The 24,040-nt window shown below is 48.9% G+C and overlaps 2 protein-coding genes across 8 annotated transcripts in view; one reads left to right on the top strand and one right to left on the bottom strand.

Annotated features, from left to right (window-relative positions):
• The window catches only part of LOC136434104 (tetratricopeptide repeat protein 28-like), a 17,784-nt gene extending 8,956 nt beyond the window's left edge, over nucleotides 1-8,828 (top strand). For 4 of the 5 annotated variants that reach the window (XM_066426847.1, XM_066426850.1, XM_066426848.1 and 1 more), the window contains exons 12-14: nucleotides 619-793; nucleotides 8,010-8,137; nucleotides 8,281-8,828. In XM_066426847.1, coding sequence (XP_066282944.1) covers nucleotides 619-793; nucleotides 8,010-8,137; nucleotides 8,281-8,403 — 426 coding nt within the window. In that variant the 3' untranslated portion in view covers nucleotides 8,404-8,828. The remainder of the gene's footprint in view (nucleotides 1-618; nucleotides 794-8,009; nucleotides 8,138-8,280) is intronic. The other variant, XM_066426851.1, reaches the window with a different exon arrangement.
• Nucleotides 8,806-24,040, bottom strand: LOC136434105 (ciliated left-right organizer metallopeptidase-like). 3 transcript variants are annotated; one of them, XM_066426853.1, is made up of 19 exons: nucleotides 23,219-24,040; nucleotides 20,806-20,896; nucleotides 20,356-20,410; nucleotides 19,679-19,828; nucleotides 19,074-19,199; nucleotides 17,701-17,779; nucleotides 17,149-17,300; nucleotides 16,795-16,860; nucleotides 16,008-16,110; nucleotides 15,409-15,475; nucleotides 14,865-14,958; nucleotides 14,541-14,648; nucleotides 14,100-14,225; nucleotides 13,577-13,638; nucleotides 13,158-13,213; nucleotides 11,440-11,578; nucleotides 11,201-11,286; nucleotides 10,349-10,451; nucleotides 8,806-9,979 (listed from the first exon to the last, which is right to left on the bottom strand). In XM_066426853.1, the coding sequence occupies exons 1-19, from the start codon at nucleotides 23,604-23,606 to the stop codon at nucleotides 9,793-9,795; spliced, it is 2,238 nt and encodes a 745-aa protein (XP_066282950.1). In that variant the 5' UTR covers nucleotides 23,607-24,040; the 3' UTR covers nucleotides 8,806-9,792. The 3 variants fall into 3 exon arrangements, with proteins under 3 accessions (XP_066282950.1, XP_066282951.1, XP_066282949.1); XM_066426854.1 differs by lacking the exon at nucleotides 13,158-13,213 and adding an exon at nucleotides 12,928-12,983; XM_066426852.1 differs by lacking the exon at nucleotides 13,158-13,213 and having other exon boundaries at nucleotides 13,521-13,638; nucleotides 23,219-24,039.

Below are 24,040 nucleotides of genomic sequence, written 5' to 3'. Positions count from 1 at the left end.
CTACACAGGTACAGCTGTTTGCTTAGGGAACAGCTCAGAAACAAACACGCCAGCCATACGGGCTGCCACGATCAGGTACGGCTCAGAAACATGCCTTACAGCTGTTTGCTTAGGGAACAGCTCAGAAACACGACAGCCATACAGGCTGCCACAATCAGGTACTGCTCAAGAACATGCCAGCTACACAGGTACAGCTGTTTGCTTAGGGAACAGCTCAGAAACACGACAGCCATACGGGCTGCCACAGTCAGGTACGGCTCAGGAACAGGCCAGCTACACAGGTACAGCTCAGAAACACGCCAGCCATACGGGCTGCCACGATCAGGTACTGCTCAGGAACAGGCCAGCTACACAGGTACAGGTACAGCTGTTTGCTTAGGGAACAGCTCAGAAACACAACGGCCATACGGGCTGCCACAATCAGGTAAAGGAAAGGTGTTTGCTTAGGGAACAGCTCCGGACCAGAAGTTACATTAAAATGTATGATAATTAAGCATTAATACATGTAATGAAGCTATGTACATTCCTGGTTTGCTGTGTATCTGTTTTATACAGAAAAGTATGTAAAACATCATCCAGAAAACTGGTTGTCATATTTCATTCTCATTCTCCGGTAAGCCTGCCGACGCCACCAGAGCCGCAGGTAACTACAGCATGCCCGGCTACATCGTGCTGTCCAAGTCCCACCCTAGCTGCGGGGGGATCCTAACAGCCGAAGAGATCCGGGGCATGGAGCTGTCGGCACAGCTGGTCGTGCTGAGCTGCTGCAACACGGGACTGGGCACCGTCACAGGTCAGATGCACAGCTATGCACAGCTCACACTTTCAACACTCACAGGTTAGCTGCACAGCTCACATATACAGCACTGACAGGGCTGAAATGAGTTTCCATTGTTTGTCTGAAAAACTCCCTCCCTATAAGAGAACTGCCAAACTATAGATGTGCTTCCTCCACATAGAAGCCCTCCCCCTAAGCCTACTCCCTTAGTGATTAGCCTCCTTCCCTGCTGAAGGATAAGTTTGTGATGAGGCCGTGACTGCTGAAGGATAAGTTTGTAATGAGGCTGTGACTGCTGAAGGGTAAGTTTGTGATAAGGCTGTGACTGCTGAAGGATAAGTTTGTGATGAGGCCGTGACTGCTGAAGAATAAGTTTGTGATGAGGCCGTGACTGCTGAAGGATAAGTTTGTAATGAGGCTGTGACTGCTGAAGGATAAGTTTGTGATGAGGCTGTGACTGCTGAAGGGTAAGTTTGTGATGAGGCCGTGACTGCTGAAGGATAAGTTTGTAATGAGGCCGTGACTGCTGAAGGATAAGTTTGTGATGAGGCCGTGACTGCTGAAGGATAAGTTTGTGATGAGGCTGTGACTGCTGAAGGATAAGGTTGTGATGAGGCCGTGACTGCTGAAGGATAAGTTTGTGATGAGGCTGTGACTGCTGAAGGATAAGTTTGTAATGAGGCTGTGACTGCTGAAGGATAAGGTTGTGATGAGGCCGTGACTGCTGAAGGATAAGTTTGTGATGAGGCTGCGACTGCTGAAGGATAAGTTTGTGATGAGGCCGTGACTGCTGAAGAATAAGTTTGTGATGAGGCCGTGACTGCTGAAGGATAAGTTTGTGATGAGGCTGTGACTGCTGAAGGATAAGTTTGTGATAAGGCTGTGACTGCTGAAGGATAAGTTTGTGATGAGGCTGTGACTGCTGAAGGATAAGTTTGTGATGAGGCTGTGACTGCTGAAGGATAAGTTTGTAATGAGGCTGTGACTGCTGAAGGATAAGGTTGTGATGAGGCCGTGACTGCTGAAGGATAAGTTTGTGATGAGGCTGCGACTGCTGAAGGATAAGTTTGTGATGAGTCCGTGACTGCTGAAGGATAAGTTTGTGATGAGGCCGCGACTGCTGAAGGATAAGTTTGTAATGAGGCTGTGACTGCTGAAGGATAAGTTTGTGATGAGGCCGTGACTGCTGAAGGATAAGTTTGTGATGAGGCTGTGACTGCTGAAGGATAAGTTTGTGATGAGGCCGTGACTGCTGAAGGATAAGTTTGTAATGAGTCCGTGACTGCTGAAGGATAAGTTTGTGATGAGGCCGTGACTGCTGAAGGATAAGTTTGTGATGAGGCTGTGACTGCTGAAGGATAAGGTTGTGATGAGGCCGTGACTGCTGAAGGATAAGTTTGTGATGAGGCTGTGACTGCTGAAGGATAAGTTTGTAATGAGGCTGTGACTGCTGAAGGATAAGTTTGTGATGAGGCTGCAACTGCTGAAGGATAAGTTTGTGATGAGGCCGTGACTGCTGAAGGATAAGTTTGTAATGAGTCCGTGACTGCTGAAGGATAAGTTTGTGATGAGGCCGTGACTGCTGAAGGATAAGTTTGTGATGAGGCTGTGACTGCTGAAGGATAAGGTTGTGATGAGGCCGTGACTGCTGAAGGATAAGTTTGTGATGAGGCTGTGACTGCTGAAGGATAAGTTTGTAATGAGGCTGTGACTGCTGAAGGATAAGGTTGTGATGAGGCCGTGACTGCTGAAGGATAAGTTTGTGATGAGGCTGCGACTGCTGAAGGATAAGTTTGTGATGAGTCCGTGACTGCTGAAGGATAAGTTTGTGATGAGGCTGTGACTGCTGAAGGATAAGTTTGTGATGAGGCTGCAACTGCTGAAGGATAAGTTTGTGATGAGGCCGTGACTGCTGAAGGATAAGTTTGTAATGAGGCTGTGACTGCTGAAGGATAAGTTTGTATGAGGCTGTGACTGCTGAAGGATAAGTTTGTGATGAGGCTGTGACTGCTGAAGGATAAGGTTGTGATGAGGCCGTGACTGCTGAAGGATAAGTTTGTGATGAGGCTGTGACTGCTGAAGGATAAGTTTGTAATGAGGCTGTGACTGCTGAAGGATAAGTTTGTGATGAGGCTGCAACTGCTGAAGGATAAGTTTGTGATGAGGCCGTGACTGCTGAAGGATAAGTTTGTGATGAGGCTGCAACTGCTGAAGGATAAGTTTGTGATGAGGCTGTGACTGCTGAAGGATAAGTTTGTGATGAGGCCGTGACTGCTGAAGGATAAGTTTGTGATGAGGCTGCAACTGCTGAAGGATAAGGTTGTGATGAGGCCGTGACTGCTGAAGGATAAGTTTGTGATGAGGCTGTGACTGCTGAAGGATAAGTTTGTATGAGGCTGTGACTGCTGAAGGATAAGTTTGTGATGAGGCTGTGACTGCTGAAGGATAAGGTTGTGATGAGGCCGTGACTGCTGAAGGATAAGTTTGTGATGAGGCTGTGACTGCTGAAGGATAAGTTTGTAATGAGGCTGTGACTGCTGAAGGATAAGTTTGTGATGAGGCTGCAACTGCTGAAGGATAAGTTTGTGATGAGGCCGTGACTGCTGAAGGATAAGTTTGTAATGAGTCCGTGACTGCTGAAGGATAAGTTTGTGATGAGGCTGTGACTGCTGAAGGATAAGGTTGTGATGAGGCCGTGACTGCTGAAGGATAAGTTTGTGATGAGGCTGTGACTGCTGAAGGATAAGTTTGTAATGAGGCTGTGACTGCTGAAGGATAAGGTTGTGATGAGGCCGTGACTGCTGAAGGATAAGTTTGTGATGAGGCTGCGACTGCTGAAGGATAAGTTTGTGATGAGTCCGTGACTGCTGAAGGATAAGTTTGTGATGAGGCTGTGACTGCTGAAGGATAAGTTTGTGATGAGGCTGCAACTGCTGAAGGATAAGTTTGTGATGAGTCCGTGACTGCTGAAGGATAAGTTTGTGATGAGGCTGTGACTGCTGAAGGATAAGTTTGTGATGAGGCTGCAACTGCTGAAGGATAAGTTTGTGATGAGGCCGTGACTGCTGAAGGATAAGTTTGTAATGAGTCCGTGACTGCTGAAGGATAAGTTTGTGATGAGGCCGTGACTGCTGAAGGATAAGTTTGTGATGAGGCTGTGACTGCTGAAGGATAAGGTTGTGATGAGGCCGTGACTGCTGAAGGATAAGTTTGTGATGAGGCTGTGACTGCTGAAGGATAAGTTTGTAATGAGGCTGTGACTGCTGAAGGATAAGGTTGTGATGAGGCCGTGACTGCTGAAGGATAAGTTTGTGATGAGGCTGTGACTGCTGAAGGATAAGTTTGTGATGAGGCCGTGACTGCTGAAGGATAAGTTTGTGATGAGGCTGCAACTGCTGAAGGATAAGTTTGTGATGAGGCCGTGACTGCTGAAGGATAAGTTTGTAATGAGTCCGTGACTGCTGAAGGATAAGTTTGTGATGAGGCCGTGACTGCTGAAGGATAAGTTTGTGATGAGGCTGTGACTGCTGAAGGATAAGGTTGTGATGAGGCCGTGACTGCTGAAGGATAAGTTTGTGATGAGGCTGTGACTGCTGAAGGATAAGTTTGTAATGAGGCTGTGACTGCTGAAGGATAAGGTTGTGATGAGGCCGTGACTGCTGAAGGATAAGTTTGTGATGAGGCTGCGACTGCTGAAGGATAAGTTTGTGATGAGTCCGTGACTGCTGAAGGATAAGTTTGTGATGAGGCCGCGACTGCTGAAGGATAAGTTTGTAATGAGGCTGTGACTGCTGAAGGATAAGTTTGTGATGAGGCCGTGACTGCTGAAGGATAAGTTTGTGATGAGGCTGTGACTGCTGAAGGATAAGTTTGTGATGAGTCCGTGACTGCTGAAGGATAAGTTTGTGATGAGGCCGTGACTGCTGAAGGATAAGTTTGTGATGAGGCTGCGACTGCTGAAGAATAAGTTTGTGATGAGTCCGTGACTGCTGAAGGATAAGTTTGTGATGAGGCCGTGACTGCTGAAGGATAAGTTTGTGATGAGGCTGCGACTGCTGAAGAATAAGTTTGTAATGAGTCCGTGACTGCTGAAGGATAAGTTTGTGATGAGGCTGTGACTGCTGAAGGATAAGTTTGTAATGAGGCTGTGACTGCTGAAGGATAAGGTTGTGATGAGGCCGTGACTGCTGAAGGATAAGTTTGTGATGAGGCTGCGACTGCTGAAGGATAAGTTTGTGATGAGTCCGTGACTGCTGAAGGATAAGTTTGTGATGAGGCCGCGACTGCTGAAGGATAAGTTTGTGATGAGTCCGTGACTGCTGAAGGATAAGTTTGTGATGAGGCCGCGACTGCTGAAGGGTAAGTTTGTAATGAGGCTGTGACTGCTGAAGGATAAGGTTGTGATGAGGCCGTGACTGCTGAAGGATAAGTTTGTGATGAGGCTGCGACTGCTGAAGGATAAGTTTGTGATGAGTCCGTGACTGCTGAAGGATAAGTTTGTGATGAGTCCGTGACTGCTGAAGGATAAGTTTGTGATGAGGCCGTGACTGCTGAAGGATAAGTTTGTGATGAGGCTGCGACTGCTGAAGAATAAGTTTGTGATGAGTCCGTGACTGCTGAAGAATAAGTTTGTAATGAGGCTGTGACTGCTGAAGGATAAGTTTGTGATGAGGCTGTGACTGCTGAAGGATAAGTTTGTGATGAGTCCGTGACTGCTGAAGGATAAGTTTGTGATTAGTCCGTGACTGCTGAAGGATAAGTTTGTAATGAGGCTGTGACTGCTGAAGGATAAGGTTGTGATGAGGCCGTGACTGCTGAAGGATAAGTTTGTGATGAGGCTGCGACTGCTGAAGGATAAGTTTGTGATGAGTCCGTGACTGCTGAAGAATAAGTTTGTGATGAGTCCGTGACTGCTGAAGGATAAGTTTGTGATGAGGCCGTGACTGCTGAAGGATAAGTTTGTGATGAGGCTGCGACTGCTGAAGAATAAGTTTGTGATGAGTCCGTGACTGCTGAAGAATAAGTTTGTAATGAGGCTGTGACTGCTGAAGGATAAGTTTGTGATGAGGCTGTGACTGCTGAAGGATAAGTTTGTGATGAGTCCGTGACTGCTGAAGGATAAGTTTGTGATGAGGCCGTGACTGCTGAAGGATAAGTTTGTGATGAGGCTGCGACTGCTGAAGAATAAGTTTGTGATGAGTCCGTGACTGCTGAAGAATAAGTTTGTAATGAGGCTGTGACTGCTGAAGGATAAGTTTGTGATGAGGCTGTGACTGCTGAAGGATAAGTTTGTGATGAGGCTGTGACTGCTGAAGGATAAGTTTGTGATAAGGCTGTGACTGCTGAAGGATAAGTTTGTGATGAGGCCGTGGCTGCTGAAGGATAAGTTTGTGATGAGGCTGTGACTGCTGAAGGATAAGTTTGTGATGAGGCTGTGACTGCTGAAGGATAAGTTTGTAATGAGGCTGTGACTGCTGAAGGATAAGTTTGTGATGAGGCCGTGACTGCTGAAGGATAAGTTTGTGATGAGGCTGCGACTGCTGAAGGATAAGTTTGTGATGAGGCTGTGACTGCTGAAGGATAAGTTTGTATGAGGCTGTGACTGCTGAAGGATAAGTTTGTGATGAGTCCGTGGCTGCTGAAGGATAAGTTTGTGATGAGGCTGCGACTGCTGAAGGATAAGTTTGTGATGAGGCTGTGACTGCTGAAGGATAAGTTTGTGATGAGGCCGTGACTGCTGAAGGATAAGTTTGTGATGAGGCTGCGACTGCTGAAGGATAAGTTTGTGATGAGGCTGTGACTGCTGAAGGATAAGTTTGTATGAGGCTGTGACTGCTGAAGGATAAGTTTGTGATGAGGCCGTGGCTGCTGAAGGATAAGTTTGTGATGAGGCCGTGACTGCTGAAGGATAAGTTTGTAATGAGGCTGTGACTGCTGAAGGATAAGTTTGTGATGAGGCTGTGACTGCTGAAGGATAAGTTTGTAATGAGGCTGTGACTGCTGAAGGATAAGTTTGTGATGAGGCCGTGACTGCTGAAGTATAAGTTTGTGATGAGGCTGCGACTGCTGAAGGATAAGTTTGTGATGAGGCTGTGACTGCTGAAGGATAAGTTTGTATGAGGCTGTGACTGCTGAAGGATAAGTTTGTGATGAGTCCGTGACTGCTGAAGAATAAGTTTGTGATGAGTCCGTGACTGCTGAAGGATAAGTTTGTAATGAGGCTGTGACTGCTGAAGGATAAGTTTGTGATGAGGCCGTGACTGCTGAAGGATAAGTTTGTAATGAGGCTGTGACTGCTGAAGGGTAAGTTTGTAATGAGGCTGTGACTGCTGAAGGATAAGTTTGTAATGAGGCTGTGACTGCTGAAGGATAAGTTTGTGATGAGGCTGTGACTGCTGAAGGATAAGTTTGTATGAGGCCGTGACTGCTGAAGGATAAGGTTGTGATGAGGCCGTGACTGCTGAAGGATAAGTTTGTGATGAGGCCGCGACTGCTGAAGGATAAGTTTGTGATGAGGCTGTGACTGCTGAAGGGTAAGTTTGTGATGAGGCCGTGACTGCTGAAGGATAAGTTTGTGATGAGGCCGTGACTGCTGAAGGATAAGTTTGTGATGAGTCCGTGACTGCTGAAGAATAAGTTTGTGATGAGTCCGTGACTGCTGAAGGATAAGTTTGTAATGAGGCTGTGACTGCTGAAGGATAAGTTTGTGATGAGGCCGTGACTGCTGAAGGATAAGTTTGTATGAGGCTGTGACTGCTGAAGGATAAGGTTGTGATGAGGCCGTGACTGCTGAAGGATAAGTTTGTGATGAGGCCGCGACTGCTGAAGGATAAGTTTGTAATGAGGCTGTGACTGCTGAAGGATAAGTTTGTGATGAGTCCGTGACTGCTGAAGGATAAGTTTGTGATGAGGCTGTGACTGCTGAAGGATAAGTTTGTGATGAGGCTGTGACTGCTGAAGGATAAGTTTGTGATGAGGCTGTGACTGCTGAAGGATAAGTTTGTGATGAGGCTGTGACTGCTGAAGGATAAGTTTGTGATGAGGCTGTGACTGCTGAAGGATAAGTTTGTGATGAGGCTGTGACTGCTGAAGGATAAGTTTGTGATGAGGCCGTGACTGCTGAAGGATAAGTTTGTGATGAGGCCGTGACAGCTGAAGGATAAGTTTGTGATGAGGCCGTGACAGCTGAAGGATAAGTTTGTGATGAGGCCGTGACAGCTGTTGTCCTCAGGAGACGGCGTGCTGGGGATGTACCGGGCCTTCCTGGCCGCCGGGTCCGCAAACGTGGTGGTGACGCTGTGGAGGATTCCCGACAGGAAGACCCGGCGACTCATGAGGCACTTCTACAGCAGCTACAGGGTAAGGTACAGGGTAAGCTTGTGGGACTGATCTACTACATGCTTGATGATCTTCATCTGTTAGTTAAGGCCACTGCCTTGGCAGAAATATTAAAGACACATATTTGAAGAAAATGATGAAACCGTTCCTTGCTTCCCCCCCAGAGGAGCAGGGATGCTGCCCAGGCCATGAGAGACGCCATGCTGCACATGCTGCAGAACAAGAAGACTTCTGCACCTCCCTACTGGGCAGCTTTCTCTGTCATCGGTGCTACAACCCCGCTGTAGGCATCACTGCTGCTACAACCCTGATGTGGCCATCTTAGGTGCTACAACCCCCCTGTAGCCATCGTTGTTGTTACAACCCCCCTGTAGCCATTGTTGGTGTTACAACCCCCCTGTAGCCATCGTTGATGCTACAACCCCCCTGTAGCCATTGTTGGTGTTACAACCCCCTGTAGCCATCGTTGATGCTACAACCCCCCTGTAGCCATTGTTGGTGTTACAACCCCCTGTAGCCATTGTTGGTGTTACAACCCCCCTGTAGCCATCGTTGTTGTTACAACCCCACAGCAGCCATCACTGCTGCTACAACCCCACAGGAGCCATCATTGCTGCTACAACCCCACTGAATAACTGGATTCGAGCTTAGCTTCATGAAAGGGGAAAAAGCACATCTTGTATAATCAGTAAAAATTGTACATTTTATTGTATTGACTGCATTTCTGTCATGATCTCATAACACTTGTGTGCATGTATAATGTATTACTAACAGTAGTTAGAATCTCATTGCTCATATAAACATGAAAATATAAATTGCTTCAAAACATTCTTCCAATATATATAAATATATAATATTATATAATACATTAAACTGTCTGATAAATTTTGTCATACAAAAGGTACATATATCAAATTCAAAATTACGCAAGATCGATTCATAGAAAAGTAAGGAGGCACTAAAAAGGTTACTCTGAAGCACACATCTGAGGCTTCCCAAGCCCCTCTCTGCATACATGTACATGTCATCTGTATATGGAAATATAGTACACTACACTACACATTGCAAAGTTCCGTTTAAACATGTACAATGATTATTGCATGGCTAGAAGCTACATACATATAAAATACATTTACTGCATAAGAATTCAGAACAAAGAATTCCTGTGTCATGGTCCTTGCTGGGTAAAACATCACCTTTCCTGAGAAACGCTTCTAATTCCCTGCTGAGGACTCAGACTGCGTCAGAGGTTACTTTTGTCTGCTTTTGTGAACAGGAGGACTTAAGAAGCTGCAAAGGAAGGGCATGATGTTTGGGTGCCTCTCCTGCAGTTCTAGAAACTTTGTAATATGATACTGCTGGCCCAGCTAGGAGCTCCAATGCTAGAAACCTTGTAACATGATACTGCTGGCCCTGCTAGGAGCTCCAATGCTAGAAACCTTGTAACGTGGTACTGCTGGCCCTGCTAGGAGCTCCAATGCTAGAAACCTTGTAACATGATACTGCTGGCCCTGCTAGGAGCTCCAATGCTAGAAACCTTGTAACATGATACTGCTGGCCCTGCTAGGAGCTCCAATGCTAGAAACCTTGTAACGTGGTACTGCTGGCCCTGCTAGGAGCTCCAATGCTAGAAACCTTGTAACGTGGTACTGCTGGCCCTGCTAGGAGCTCCAATGCTAGAAACCTTGTAATGTGATACTGCTGGCCCGGCTAGGCGTTGCCGGGGCGACCGTGCGGGGAGTCTTTGCCTTGTAGAAGAAGATCAGCACAACGACCACGACCAGTAGCAACAGGCCGCCGACCACGCCCATCGCCACGGCAACCGTTGCAGGAGGTCTCCTGACAGGCTTGCCGTCCACCATCCTGTACAAAATATGAGAAAAAAATCATTTTGTACAATACAAAACCATCTGGCAACACTGGGGAGAGCAGGGAATGGCTATCAAGTTCAAGTTCATTTACTGTAACTCTTGGCCCTAGCTATCTTACTCTTGGACGTATCTTACACCATATGTATAAATGTGGCTTGGGTGTGACAAGTTAATTGAGTCTCCTGTGTGCCAGTGGAGCTGGTGTGTTACGCAGTAAGGCAGTTATACCTAAGCTAATAAATGTAGAAACCTGCGTGTTACACATACAAGTACAGTTATACCAGAGCGGATAAACACAGAAACGTGTGAGTCACACAGACCAGCAGATTGACACTAGATGCAGATATGGGGTGGAACTGACCTGATCCCCGTGGCCCGGTACGGAGTTCCCCGAAACGTCACGATGAGCCTGCCGGCCCGCACGGAGGCCTCCAGGTGGGCAAACACTCCAGCACAGCCAGGACCTGACAGTAAAGGTACTACAAGAGTTACTACATGACTGATAGAAACAGCACTACAGAGTTACTACATGACTGATAGATACAGTACTACAGAGTTACTACATGACTGATAGAAACAGCACTACAGAGTTACTACATGACTGATAGATACAGCACTACAGAGTTACTACATGACTGATAGATACAGTACTACAGAGTTACTACATGATTGATAGAAACAGTACTACAGAGTTACTACATGATTGATAGAAACAGTACTAGAGTTACTACATGACTGATAGAAACAGCACTACAGAGTTACTACATGACTGATAGATACAGCACTACAGAGTTACTACATGACTGATAGATACAGTACTACAGAGTTACTACATGATTGATAGAAACAGTACTAGAGTTACTACATGACTGATAGAAACAGCACTACAGAGTTACTACATGACTGATAGATACAGCACTACAGAGTTACTACATGACTGATAGATACAGCACTACAGAGTTACTACATGACTGATAGATACAGTACTACAGAGTTACTACATGACTGATAGATACAGTACTACAGCGTTACTACATGACTGATAGATACAGCACTACAGAGTTACTACATGATTGTATATGTCATGCACATGTGTCTTATGATATGTACTATATCAACAAGTTGCTGCTACTTGTCGGTTAACGGCAGATAAGCCATACAAACAAAACAAGCATCATGTGGTAAAATCTGTACTGTGCAAAGTGCAGCTCACCCTCCGTGCTGTTGTGTGCAGAGTAGAGGCGCACTATCACCAGGTGGGCCTTCAGCTGGTCTTCAGGCCGGACTGCAACACGGTTTCTGCCAAAAGGGATGGAATAAATGTGGGAAAATGTACATCTGATCTTTGGACACAACCAATAATTACAAAACTAAATGTAAAATGGACAAAAGGTATCACTCTGAAGAATGTAACTCAGTTTTCAGACAAAATAGGCTATTAGGGTTGGCTACCTGCTGATACAAGCTAAGACGGCCATTTCCATGGCAACAAGATCTCTAAAAGCGGAAAGGTCAGCCCGGGTTAATCTGGCCACCTCAGCGGGGAAGGTGACCTCCAGTTGCACCTCCTCGTACCTGTCATCAGGGGCGCCTGGAACGCACAGGAACAAGACTGCTCAATATAGAAGTTACACAACTGAAGAAGGTTTGAAAATGGTCAAATGTTTCTGACAGCATCCACTGTCTTTCCTCAGTGACTTCAACTAAAGTCAAGAAAACTCAAGTCAGTCACTAATGAAAGACAGCAGATGTCTGAAATGCTTGACCGGGGTGTGTGTGTGTGTATTACCTGTGGGGTCTGTGTGTGAGCATTACCTGTGGGGCAGCTGTCAGCCTGTGTTGTTGCTGCAGTGGTGGTGTGGGGAGGGGGGTGGAGTGGTGTAGGGAGGGGGGTGGAGTGGTGTGGGGAGGGGATAGTGGTGTGTGAGCATTACCTGTGGGGCAGCTGTCAGCCTGAGTTGTTGCCGCAGTGGTGTTGTGGGGAGGGGGGTGGAGTGGTGTGGGGAGGGGGGTGGAGTGGTGTGGGGAGGGGTGTGTGGTGTGGGGAGGGGAGGGGATAGTGGTGTGTGAGCATTACCTGTGGGACAGCTGTCAGCCTGAGTTGTTGCTGCAGTAGTGGTGTGGGGAGGGTGTGTGTGGGGAGGGGGGTGTGGGGAGCGTGTGTGTGGGGAGGGGGTGTGTGGGGAGGGGGTTTGGGGAGGGGGTGGTTTGGGGAGGGGTGTGTGGTGTGTGAGTATTACCTGTGGGGCAGCTGTCAGCCTGAGTTGTTGCTGCAATGGTGGTGTGGGGAGGGTGTGTGTGGGGAGGGGGGTGTGGGGAGCGTGTGTGTGGGGAGGGGGTGTGTGGGGAGGGGGTTTGGGGAGGGGGTGGTTTGGGGAGGGGTGTGTGGTGTGTGAGTATTACCTGTGGGGCAGCTGTCAGCCTGAGTTGTTGCTGCAGTGGTGGTGTGGGGAGGGGGTGTGTGGGGAGGGGGGTGTGGGGAGCGTGTGTGTGGGGAGGGGGTGTGTGGGGAGGGGGTTTGGGGAGGGGGTGGTTTGGGGAGGGGTGTGTGGTGTGTGAGTATTACCTGTGGGGCAGCTGTCAGCCTGAGTTGTTGCTGCAGTAGTGGTGTGGGGAGGGTGTGTGTGGGGAGGGGGGTGTGGGGAGCGTGTGTGTGGGGAGGGGGTGTGTGGGGAGGGGGTTTGGGGAGGGGGTGGTTTGGGGAGGGGTGTGTGGTGTGTGAGTATTACCTGTGGGGCAGCTCTCAGCCTGTGTTGTTGCTGCAGTGGTGTTGTGGGGAGGGGGGTGGAGTGGTGTGGGGAGGGGATAGTGGAGTGTGAGTATTACCTGTGGGGCAGCTGCCAGCCTGAGTTGTTGCCGCAGCAGTGGTGTGGGGAGGGGGGTGGAGTGGTGTGGGGAGGGGGGTGTTGTGGGGAGGGGATAGTGGAGTGTGAGTATTACCTGTGGGGCAGCTGTCAGCCTGAGTTGTTGCTGCCGTGGTGGTGTGGGGAGGGGGGTGGAGTGGTGTGGGGAGGGGATAGTGGAGTGTGAGTATTACCTGTGGGGCAGCTGCCAGCCTGAGTTGTTGCCGCAGCAGTGGTGTGGGGAGGGGGGTGGAGTGGTGTGGGGAGGGGGGTGTTGTGGGGAGGGGTGTGTGGTGTGGGGAGGGGATAGTGGAGTGTGAGTATTACCTGTGGGGCAGCTGTCAGCCTGAGTTGTTGCTGCAGTGGTGGTGTGGGGAGGGGGGTGGAGTGGTGTGGGGAGGGGGGGAGGGGATAGTGGAGTGTGAGTATTACCTGTGGGGCAGCTGTCAGCCTGAGTTGTTGCCGCAGTGGTGGTGTGGGGAGGGGGGTGGAGTGGTGTGGGGAGGGGGGTGTGGTGTGGGGAGGGGATAGTGGGGGGGGCAGTATTACCTGTGGGGCAGCTGTCAGCCTGTGTTGTTGCCGCAGCAGTGGTGTGGGGAGGGGGGTGGAGTGGTGTGGGGAGGGGGGTGGAGTGGTGTGGGGAGGGGGGTGGTGTGGTGTGGGGAGGGGATAGTGGTGTGTGAGTATTACCTGTGGGGCAGCTGTCCCCTTGAGTTGTTGCCGCAGCAGTGGTGTGGGGAGGGGGGAACACGTCCCTGCAGAGGGCCCCGGGGGGAGGGCAGGCCAGCGCTCCGCTGTAGCCGGGGACCTGGGGAGGCACGACGGGGAGGAATCATTTAGCAGCTGGGGGGAAAATGTCCTCAAACTGGTCACTTAAGATCTCACACAAGTTGATAAGTCAATTGCTTTATCAGAAGACTGAACAACCAGATATATAATCACAGAAGTACAGATACAGCATGTGCAGTTAAGCATGCTTTTGGTAATGACACTGACATTTTAAGGTAATCTTAAGATCAAATATCGGGATTCTATAACATGGTGCTCTAGAAAATCTTTTAAAACGTTGCCAAATTCAAAGTGTTAAATAAAATATTTTTGCCAGCAGAAATAAAACAGTTTCTATGCAATGCACCTCCACGTTTAACCTTTTCCCTGCTACCTGACCCTGTAACTGATACAGACTTGGTGCCAAAAGGCTGTCACGGCTGGGAGAAGGTTAAAGAAAACTCTGTTTGTTCAGAACAGACTTCAAACTGCAGAACCCACCACTATAGAGAAGCCAAAGGGACATCTGACCCAGGGTGACCCCTGAACTCTGACCTCCAGCACACCTGTGCTGTTACACCTGTGCTCATAACACCTGCCAGCAGGTGAGGACGTCCCTCCCAGCCCCTGGAAAACAAACAGGTTTGTTAGAAACATTGAAGACACAAACAGACTAAACACAATACCCCCCAGTGAATTAGTAGCCTCTTCCATTGACCCTATGACCTGGAATGTCTGTCATGTCTGATAAATGGAGTTCTACTACTGCTGAACTGTACTTCCTGTCCACTACCACAACAACGCCAAACATACAATCACACCAAAAACAAAACCTTTGTACATGGAGGCAATAAACATACAACATAACAGTCACATGAGATGTGGGAAACTCAGTTCTCACTGGTGAGGTTGGAGATGAAACATGAGATGTGAGAGACTCACAGTTTTGGTGAGGTTGGAGACGAAACATCTGCTGGCCTCCTGGTAACTCTCCCCGTGCAGTTCCAGCTGCAAAGTACTGGGGGCGCTGCTTCCCTTCCAACATTCGTCCTGTCACAAAGGAAAACTGGGTCAAGCCTTGTCAGGCCAATCTGGTTTCAAACAGTATTCACTTTTAAACATGATCAAAAAACAGCATCCAAAAAAATTAAGTTACATGTGATGCAAGGAACAGTTATAAATATTCATTTTCAAGAGTTAAGCATTTGTTGAGGCAGACGATTTGCTTTCCATAAAACCAGACGGACACAAATGTAAGTTTCTCACCCCTGGCTGCGGCTTGTACACCCTGCAGACCCCCAGGTAGCTGTCGCTCTCACACCGGCCCTTGTCCAGATGGAGGTAGTGACAACCAACAGAGCTGTAACAACAAGCACAGGTTACAACAACCAACAGAGCTGTAACAACAGGCACAGGTTACAGCACAACCAACCCAGCTGTAACAACAAGCACAGGTTACAACAACCGACAGAGCTGTAACAACAGGCACAGGTTACAGCACAACCAACCCAGCTGTAACAACAGGCACAAGTTACAACAACCTAATAGAGCTGAAACAAGGGGTACCGATTACAACAACCCAACCAAGCTGTAACAACAGGCACAAGTTACAACAACGCAACAGAGCTGAAACAAGGAGAACAGATTACAACAACCCAACCAACCCAGGTTATAACAACAGATACAGGTTACAACCATCTGCATCATTCCTTTCCTACCGAATCTGAACATATTTGTGTACAGGTCATCTTTTTTATATCATTCCTATGAAACTATGATGTTTCCTTTACGTGAAGAGAAGGTTCCTTACCTGCCGAGACAGAACCAGTCGTTGCTGGTGACACACGTCGCTTCAGTCCCAAACGTGCAGCCCTGGTCTGGAGCAGGGAAACAACAACTTTACTCAAACTTCCTCAGTTGGAAAAAACAACTATGACTACTCTCTCTTTGTAGCCAGGGGCTAAATTGCAAGGAGCTTACAATTGGCAGGGCTGAATCAGAAGTGTCTGTAATTGGCAGCCTTTGAGCACAATACAGCTAACAGACTTCAATACGACAATTGCCCCAGTTCAGGCCAATTAGGACTGTAAGGTTTTGAACTACTCACACCGGGATGGACCCATAGCATTTTTGATAAGTATGGTGGGTGCTTTAACATGCTCAGGTCTCTTCTGAAGCATAAAAGCTACTTGCATCCAAGCTACCTATCACCTTATTAGTAGGCTAAGTGCTAGGCACCTTATTCCTAAGTATGTAACTACCCTATTACCAAGTACTACAAGTATGTACCTTTAACACTAAGTACCTAGTATGTATCTTTAACACTAAGTACCTAGTATGTACCCTATCACTATGTACATGTATGTACCTTGTCCCCAGTACCTTGTACCAAGTACTACATATATGTACCTTGTCCCCAGACCAGCGACCCTGCAGTGCTGTAGTCCACTTGGTACCAGCCGGAGTCCTCAAACACGGCCAGCGTGACGGCGTCGATGGTGGTCAGGTGGGGCTGGGTAGAAAGTACAGTAACACTGAGCAGACCACATATGATGTCAACAACATATTCAACTACATGTAAAAATAAACAAAAATCCCAATAGAACTTGGTTAAGAAATTGTAATAGACCTTCTCCCCATGTATTATCTACAATCCTTTTCTTTATAGTCAAGTTGTATAAACAATTCAAAGGGTCGGTGTAACAGACTATGGGAAGGTTACAAGTTCCTTACCTGTCCCAACTTAAGGTGTAACAGACTATGGGAAGGTTACAAGTTCCTTACCTGTCCCAACTGGTCGGTGTAACAGACTATGGGGAGGTTACAAGTTCCTTACCTGTCCCAACTTAAGGTGTAACAGACTATGGGGAGGTTACAAGTTCCTTACCTGTCCCAACTTAAGGTGTAACAGACTATGGGAAGGTTACAAGTTCCTTACCTGTCCCAACTGGTCGGTGTAACAGACTATGGGGAGGTTACAAGTTCCTTACCTGTCCCAACTGGTCGGTGTAACAGACTATGGGGAGGTTACAAGTTCCTTACCTGTCCCAACTGGTCGGTGTAACAGACTATGGGGAGGTTACAAGTTCCTTACCTGTCCCAACTTAAGGTGTAACAGACTATGGGGAGGTTACAAGTTCCTTACCTGTCCCAACTTAAGGTGTAACAGACTATGGGGAGGTTACAAGTTCCTTACCTGTCCCAACTTGGCTGTCATGATGGACCCCTGCATGAGTCGCGCCTCCCAGTGGGAACTTACACCCTGGACAGGCATAGATTTAAAAACAAATACAAGGGCAGTCTTATGAAGATATAACATTTTTTCAACTCAGAACTCCAAACAGTTTCTGTTTTCTAGGGTGGAGTGAGTTGTGATAATGATGCTGGGTAAATGCTGAGTCCTGTTTATGTTGCTCACTAAAGGCTTCCTTGTCTTCTCTCCCAGACATAATCTGAGAGATTGCAGTTTGTTATAAAAGAAACATGTAAATATAACTGATAAGTGAATGATGTACTGAAAGCTCCTATGGTAATCGGGTAACAGCCTCACCGCAGGCCTGTCCTCCAGAGGCCCCCCGAAGTCCGTCCACGTGCAGCTGAAGTGGTGCCTGGTGCGGTTCAGCACGGCCGGCGTGGTCAGGCGGCTTAGCCCGCGGACGGTCTCTACAACGTCCCGCCGGTCTGGGCACGACGTCGGGTCAGCTGAGGGGGGAGAGAAAGGGGGGGTTAGATGTGGGGGAGGGTAGATGTGGGGGGGGTAGATGGGGGGGAGGCTGTGGGGACAACAGTCAGGACCAGAATATGCATAAATGTTGACCAGGCTTTGGAGAGGAATGAAGGACAAAATGCAGTGGAGACTGAACGTATCCCACGAAATGGGGATGAATTATACTGATGATGATGACTGTGGCCCCCCCTGCCAGCAGTCGACTCCAACTGAGCCGAACATTGTCAACTCCAATCTTCACTTCTGTTGAAGACCAGAGTTGGTAAGATGACAGCTAAGTTAAACTTGTATATGAACTGCACATACCATTACCAAGTACTACATGTATGTACCGGTCCTTATTACTATCAGTAAGTACTGTGTAATTTGCCTCACCTGAGGAGGAGCAGTCCTTGAACTTGTCGAACAGCTGCTTGGAGAAGCCGAGGGCGTGGAGCAGCTCATGGACAGCCGTCTGTACAACAAAAAACAGCAGGATGTTACAACAAAACACAACACAACATAGTACAGCAGTGTTACAACAAACACAACACAACATAGTACAGCAGTGTTACAACAAACACAACACAACATAGTACAGCAGTGTTACAACAAACACAACACAACATAGTACAGCAGTGTTACAACAAAACACAACACAGCACAGCAGTGTTACACAGCACAAAACAGCACAGTACAGCAGTGTTACAACAAACACAACACAGCACAACACAACAGGGCTTGTTACACAACACAAGAGGGTGTTACAACTGTCCCAACTGTTACAGCATAACACAACAGGGCAGAAGAGCAGGGCATCGGCCAAAACAATCTTAGTGTTTGTAAATAATGGAACGTCTCTAACTCATACATACAACACAGTTTGGTTCATGGCTCAAGTGTCCTGGCCTCTCAAACCTGTACAACACAGCAAGGCATTCTACGCAACGCAGCACGGTTTGTGGTCTGGGGCAATATTTGTGCAACATCATGACATGCATGTGGGTGTTTGACTTTCCTAACAACACAAGAATACACAATTTGTTTTCCCTGCCTGTTTTGTATCACCCAAACCTCCTACCCCAAAATAAAACCACTGTGAAAGTAAATGAATTTACACTAATATATTGCAGTAGCTTTCCCTGCCGAATTTGTCTTTCCCAAACCTGACCAAACACAGCCCCTCACCATGACCCCTAACACAGCCCCTCACCATGACCCCTAACACAGCCCCCTCACCATGACCCCTAACACAGCCTCCTCACCATGACCCCTAACACAGCCTCCTCACCATGACCCCCAACACAGCCCCTCACCATGACCCCTAACACAGCCCTTCACCATGACCCCCAACACAGCCCCTCACCATGACCCCTAACACAGCCCCTCACCATGACCCCTAACACAGCCCCTCACCATGACCCCTAACACAGCCCCTCACCACGACCCCTAACACAGCCCCTCACCACGACCCCTAACACAGCCCCTCACCACGACCCCTAAAACAGCCCCCTCACCACGACCCCTAACACAGCCCCTCACCATCACCCCTAACACAGCCCCTCACCACGACCCCTAACACAGCCCCTCACCATGACCCCTGACACAGCCCCTCACCATGACCCCTAACACAGCCCCTCACCATGACCCCTGACACAGCCCCTCACCATGACCCCTAACACAGCCTCCTCACCACGACCCCTAACACAGCCCCTCACCATGACCCCTAACACAGCCCCTCATCACGACCCCTAACACAGCCTCCTCACCATGACAAACTTGTCCCTGTCGAAGCCGGGCCCCTGCAGCTGCACCGGGCAGAAGTTGGTGTAGCCGGCGGTGGGACGACTGTTCTGGTCCAGCTGGCAGTACGACGCGTACGCCAGGACTGAATGCTGGGGACAGAGAAGCAACTGCCGGATAAGCCAAATAAAGATACAAAGATGCTAAAAAAAGCCTATAAGCCTCAATCACATAAGGATTTTCATTGTTTAGAATATTTTCAGTTTTGCCATCAAAAATCTTACATAAGACCAAACCAGATTTATTCATTGGTTCTCCGATCTTTGAAAAATGCTAAATTGAAATATTATCATGAAAACAGAGTCTGAGGGCTGTACCTTTGTGCAAACAGTTTCAGGTAGTGAATATACATGAGGTAAGATGCAAGTTTTCCCCCAGCCTTCTGTTTTCATCTTAAACTCTTGCTAAACTGTTACTTCAAAATGTCAGAGAACAAAGGACAAAAAAACACTGCATCTGCATCTGCAGTTAGTACTTAGAGTTCCACTCACGTCGTCCTGACACCTGGTGGTTAGGGTTAGGGTTACTCACGTCGTCCTGACACCTGGTGGTTAGGGTTAGGGTTACTCACGTCGTTCTGACACCTGGTGGTGGTGGCGGCCGTGACGTACAGGATGAAGTCTGTGTCCGCCACACCTGCGCCCTCCGTGTACAGCACCTGCGCAGGTGTCTCACCTGTGTCGTCCCAGGTGGCAAACCCCTCCAGGTGGGCAGCAGGTATCTAAGGTGGGAGACAGGTGTAATAGGTGGGACAGCAGGAATCTAAGGTGTGACAGGTAGCACAGGTATCTAAGATGGGAGACAGGTGTCTCACCTGTCAGCCCAGGTAGCAAACCCCTGCAGGTGAGTAGCAGGTATCTAAAGTACTCCATGTTTTAAGCACACAATTTTCTAACTCTAGAGTACCTCTCCCTTAAGGTGTGTGTACATAATTTATGTAAATACCAACATAAGTCAAACTTTATTATTTCAAGTCTACAAAGTGTATGTTAGATAAAGATTTCAAGGAGGGAAACAGGTACGACTGGTTTATGGAGTAGTCGGCTGTACAGGTCACAGAATCTTGGCCTTCCCACACCAGATAGCGCTTTGCCTATCTCTGTTTCATTAGCCCTTGGACCTCACTCACTCACTCACTCACTCACTCACTCACTCACTCACTCACTCACTCACTCACTCACTATCCGGTTTATTGTTTAAAAAACAAAATATGTAAATCAAAAACAAGACAGGTGAACTAAAACCTACCGGAAACTCCCCGATGCAGATTTCACCCGGGTACGTGCTTCTCGCCACGGAGCACCTGTAAGGTCAGACAGAACAGAACTAAACTAAGACTGGCAATAAGGGATAAACACAGGGAGAATATGATATTTCTGAGGAAGGTACATTAATAAGAATACAATCCTCAGAAATACAAGGTCTGACTGCAGGAAACAAATATACTGTTCTTACGAAATAATACAGAATAGTAAATTATTAAGACCCTTCCCTTAGAAAAGAAACTACTTAACCATATTAGAGCAAGCAAACTGCCGTCATCAGCACAGGCAAGGTTCGAGTCCAAGACGAGCTTTTGAACTTAATCAGTTTCAACTGAAAACATCTTTCATAGTCATACTGCTGTTATCTGATTTGTCAACGGTGAACCACTAACATAAATAAGTCCATCAGCTGGAGGGTAGTTATGGTACTCACTTCCCGGCGTTGGGCTGATTGGCAGCGACCGCAAACTTGCAGATTTCTGTAAAGTTCCTCCCGAGGACCAGCGAACCCTGGACAGGTACAACTACAGGTGTGCAGAGGACAGGTGTCATGGACAGGTACAACTACAGGTGTGCAGAGGACAGGTGTCATGGACAGGTACAACTACAGGTGTGCAGAGGACAGGTGTCATGGACAGGTACAACTACAGGTGTGCAGAGGACAGGTGTCATGGACAGGTACAACTACAGGTGTGCAGAGGACAGGTGTCATGGACAGGTACAACTACAGGTGTGCAGAGGACAGGTGTCATGGACAGGTACAACTACAGGTGTGCAGAGAACAGGTGTCATGGACAGGTACAACTACAGGTGTGCAGAGAACAGGTGTCATGGACAGGTACAACTACAGGTGTGCAGAGAACAGGTGTCATGGACAGGTACAACTACAGGTGTGCAGAGGACAGGTGTCATGGACAGGTACAACTACAGGTGTGCAGAGGACAGGTGTCATGGACAGGTACAACTACAGGTGTGCAGAGAACAGGTGTCATGGACAGGTACAACTACAGGTGTGCAGAGGACAGGTGTCATGGACAGGTACAACTACAGGTGTGCAGAGAACAGGTGTCATGGACAGGTACAACTACAGGTGTGCAGAGGACAGGTGTCATGGACAGGTACAACTACAGGTGTGCAGAGAACAGGTGTCATGGACAGGTACAACTACAGGTGTGCAGAGAACAGGTGTCATGGACAGGTACAACTACAGGTGTGGAGAGGACAGGTGTCATGGACAGGTGTCGAGAGGAGAATCATCACTAAGGACAGCATTTAGATGACAATGGGAACAAGTAAACCACATTTAATTCAGGTTTACATGCCATCATCATTCACTACCCCTACAGCCTCAAAAAGGCTATAGGACTACCTTTACCCTTTACCAGGTTAGGACTTGATGTTTGATGTTTTATTGACTGAAAGGTCACGTATAATTCATTAGTAAATGCACCTTCCTGACACCACAACAAATCCTAGTTAGAACAACAAATGCCGCTGCTACTTAGAGCCTCTCAGCCAGAACAAGGGAGAAGACAAACAGCCGTGTTTGCAAAGTGCCCCTTTTATCCCGGGACTGGGCAGACCTTTCAGTGGAACTAGCAACACAAACATGCTAAGTCAGGGAAACACGACCCAACACCTCAACTGGGGCAGGCCTGAACTGGAGATGATGTTAAAGAACTTTGTTGCATAGTACTTACTGGACTGGAATCATAGTTTTTAAGAAATTATGTTTTCTACCATTTTGAGAAGTTATTATGTATGCTTGTGAACGATTTGTGCATGTTGTCTTGCATTGCGTTGTAATGACCACTGGCAGCAAACAGTTGGTCCGAGTATTACTACTAAATCCCAGCCTGTCCCTGCTGCCAGCACGGCAGCTGCAGGATTAGTGCAATTATCCAAACACTCCCCAGGACTGGGCAGCTACACACACGAACTCAGGGCTGGGCAGCTATATACACGAACTCAGGGCTGTGCAGCTATATACACGAACTCAGGGCTGTGCAGGTAAACATGGACACAGGGCTGGAACTGGAGGGAACTGCGGCCATGTGTAGCACGTTTACAGCATTGTTCGTTAGTCACCCATGAGACCTGGCAGAACACACAGGAAGGATTTTAGTAACAGTGACTGTGCACGATCCCTTCTGTCCTTCCCTTCCCAGTCTCTACTCAGCTGCTAGGTTTCGTCATCCTTCCCCCACCTATCAGACACCCACCCCACCCTGTGTGATCCCCCACCACTGGGGATTAGCCCCACCCCTTGGGCTTACCCCATCCCTACAGCTTACCCGCCAGCGCCCGGGTGATCTCCCCCCAGTATAATTGTGCCCTATCCCCCCGAGACTCATTTGTCACTGCATGGGTGATCCCACACCCCTGGGCTTACGTATACCCCCACCCCTGGGGCTTACCCCCTACCCCGGGGCATACTCCCATGGTCCCACTCCTAGAGACTTACCCGCCAGTGCCCGGGTGATCTCCCCCCAGTATAATTGTGCCCTATCCCCCTGAGACTCATTTGCCACTGCATGGGTGATCCCACACCCCTGGACTTACCCCCACCCCCAGGGCTTACCCCCACCCCCGGGATTACCCCCACCCCTGCTGCTTACCGGCCAGTGCCCGGGTGATTCTGCCCACAGCCTCCCCCACCACGGCCTGCAGACTGTCCTGCTCCCCCACCCCCCGGGCTTACCCCCACCCCCCGGGGCGAACCCCCACCCCCGGGAGACTTACCGGCCAGTGCCCGGATGACCCTGCTCACGGCCTCCCCCACCACGGCCCGCAGACTGTCCTGCACCCCCACCCCCGGGGCGAACCCCCACCCCCGGGAGACTTACCCGCCAGTGCCCGGGTGATCCTGCCCACGGCCTCCCGCACCACCTCCCGCAGACTGTCCTGCTCGGCCCGCCCCAGCTCAGACCCGATGTTGTGGAACCACGGGGTGATTCTCAGCGGTCGGAACAAATCGCCGGAGTCTCTCCTGGCCCTGCCTGAGGCGTCTGAGACGTCTGAACCACTTTCTGAGACGTCTGAAGTCTTGGCGTAAGTCCTGGCCCTGTCTAAGACATCTGAAGGTTGCACGTAAGTCTGTGTCTTCCGCGGCACGTCTGACGGCTCGATGTCGTCAAAGATGCAGGAGTGTTGGGTGGGGAGGGGGGCGGGCAGGTGGCCCACGCACACCAGCGCGCTGAGCAGGTACACCAGGCCTTGCACCCATGATGACATCCTCCGCCCGGTCTTAGGGACCCGCTGAGTCAGGAGGTCCTTTAGGGGATCGCTGTACCCGCCTCGGGGCGGACACGGTCAACATCGGCACAAATCACGGCAGCGGAACACTCGGCTCGCCGCTCCGGGAACACAGGCTCGCCGCCCCGGGTCCCCTGGTACAGGCGCGGCGCTCGGAACAGACTGTTGCGGTTGGGCGGCGGCTGCCCTCCTGGCTGTAAATGTGACGCCACTTTCCTGAGAAGCCTGCTGGTGTCCTGGGCCTTCCTCAGCCCATGTCTCGGCCGGGAGTGCAAGTCTCCTCGGACAAACCCTTCACTCCGCTGCCCTGACTTCTGCCTTCCGCAGAACTTCAGCAGAAGCGAATGATTCGGCACCGCAGATTCGAATGTTTTCTTTCACCGCCCGTCTCGCGGGAAAACGACCAACAAAGC

Source organism: Branchiostoma lanceolatum, chromosome 4 (genome assembly GCF_035083965.1).
Source record: "Branchiostoma lanceolatum isolate klBraLanc5 chromosome 4, klBraLanc5.hap2, whole genome shotgun sequence".
Taxonomy (NCBI): Eukaryota; Metazoa; Chordata; class Leptocardii; order Amphioxiformes; family Branchiostomatidae; genus Branchiostoma; species Branchiostoma lanceolatum.
This window is presented reverse-complemented; position numbering and strand designations above follow the sequence as displayed.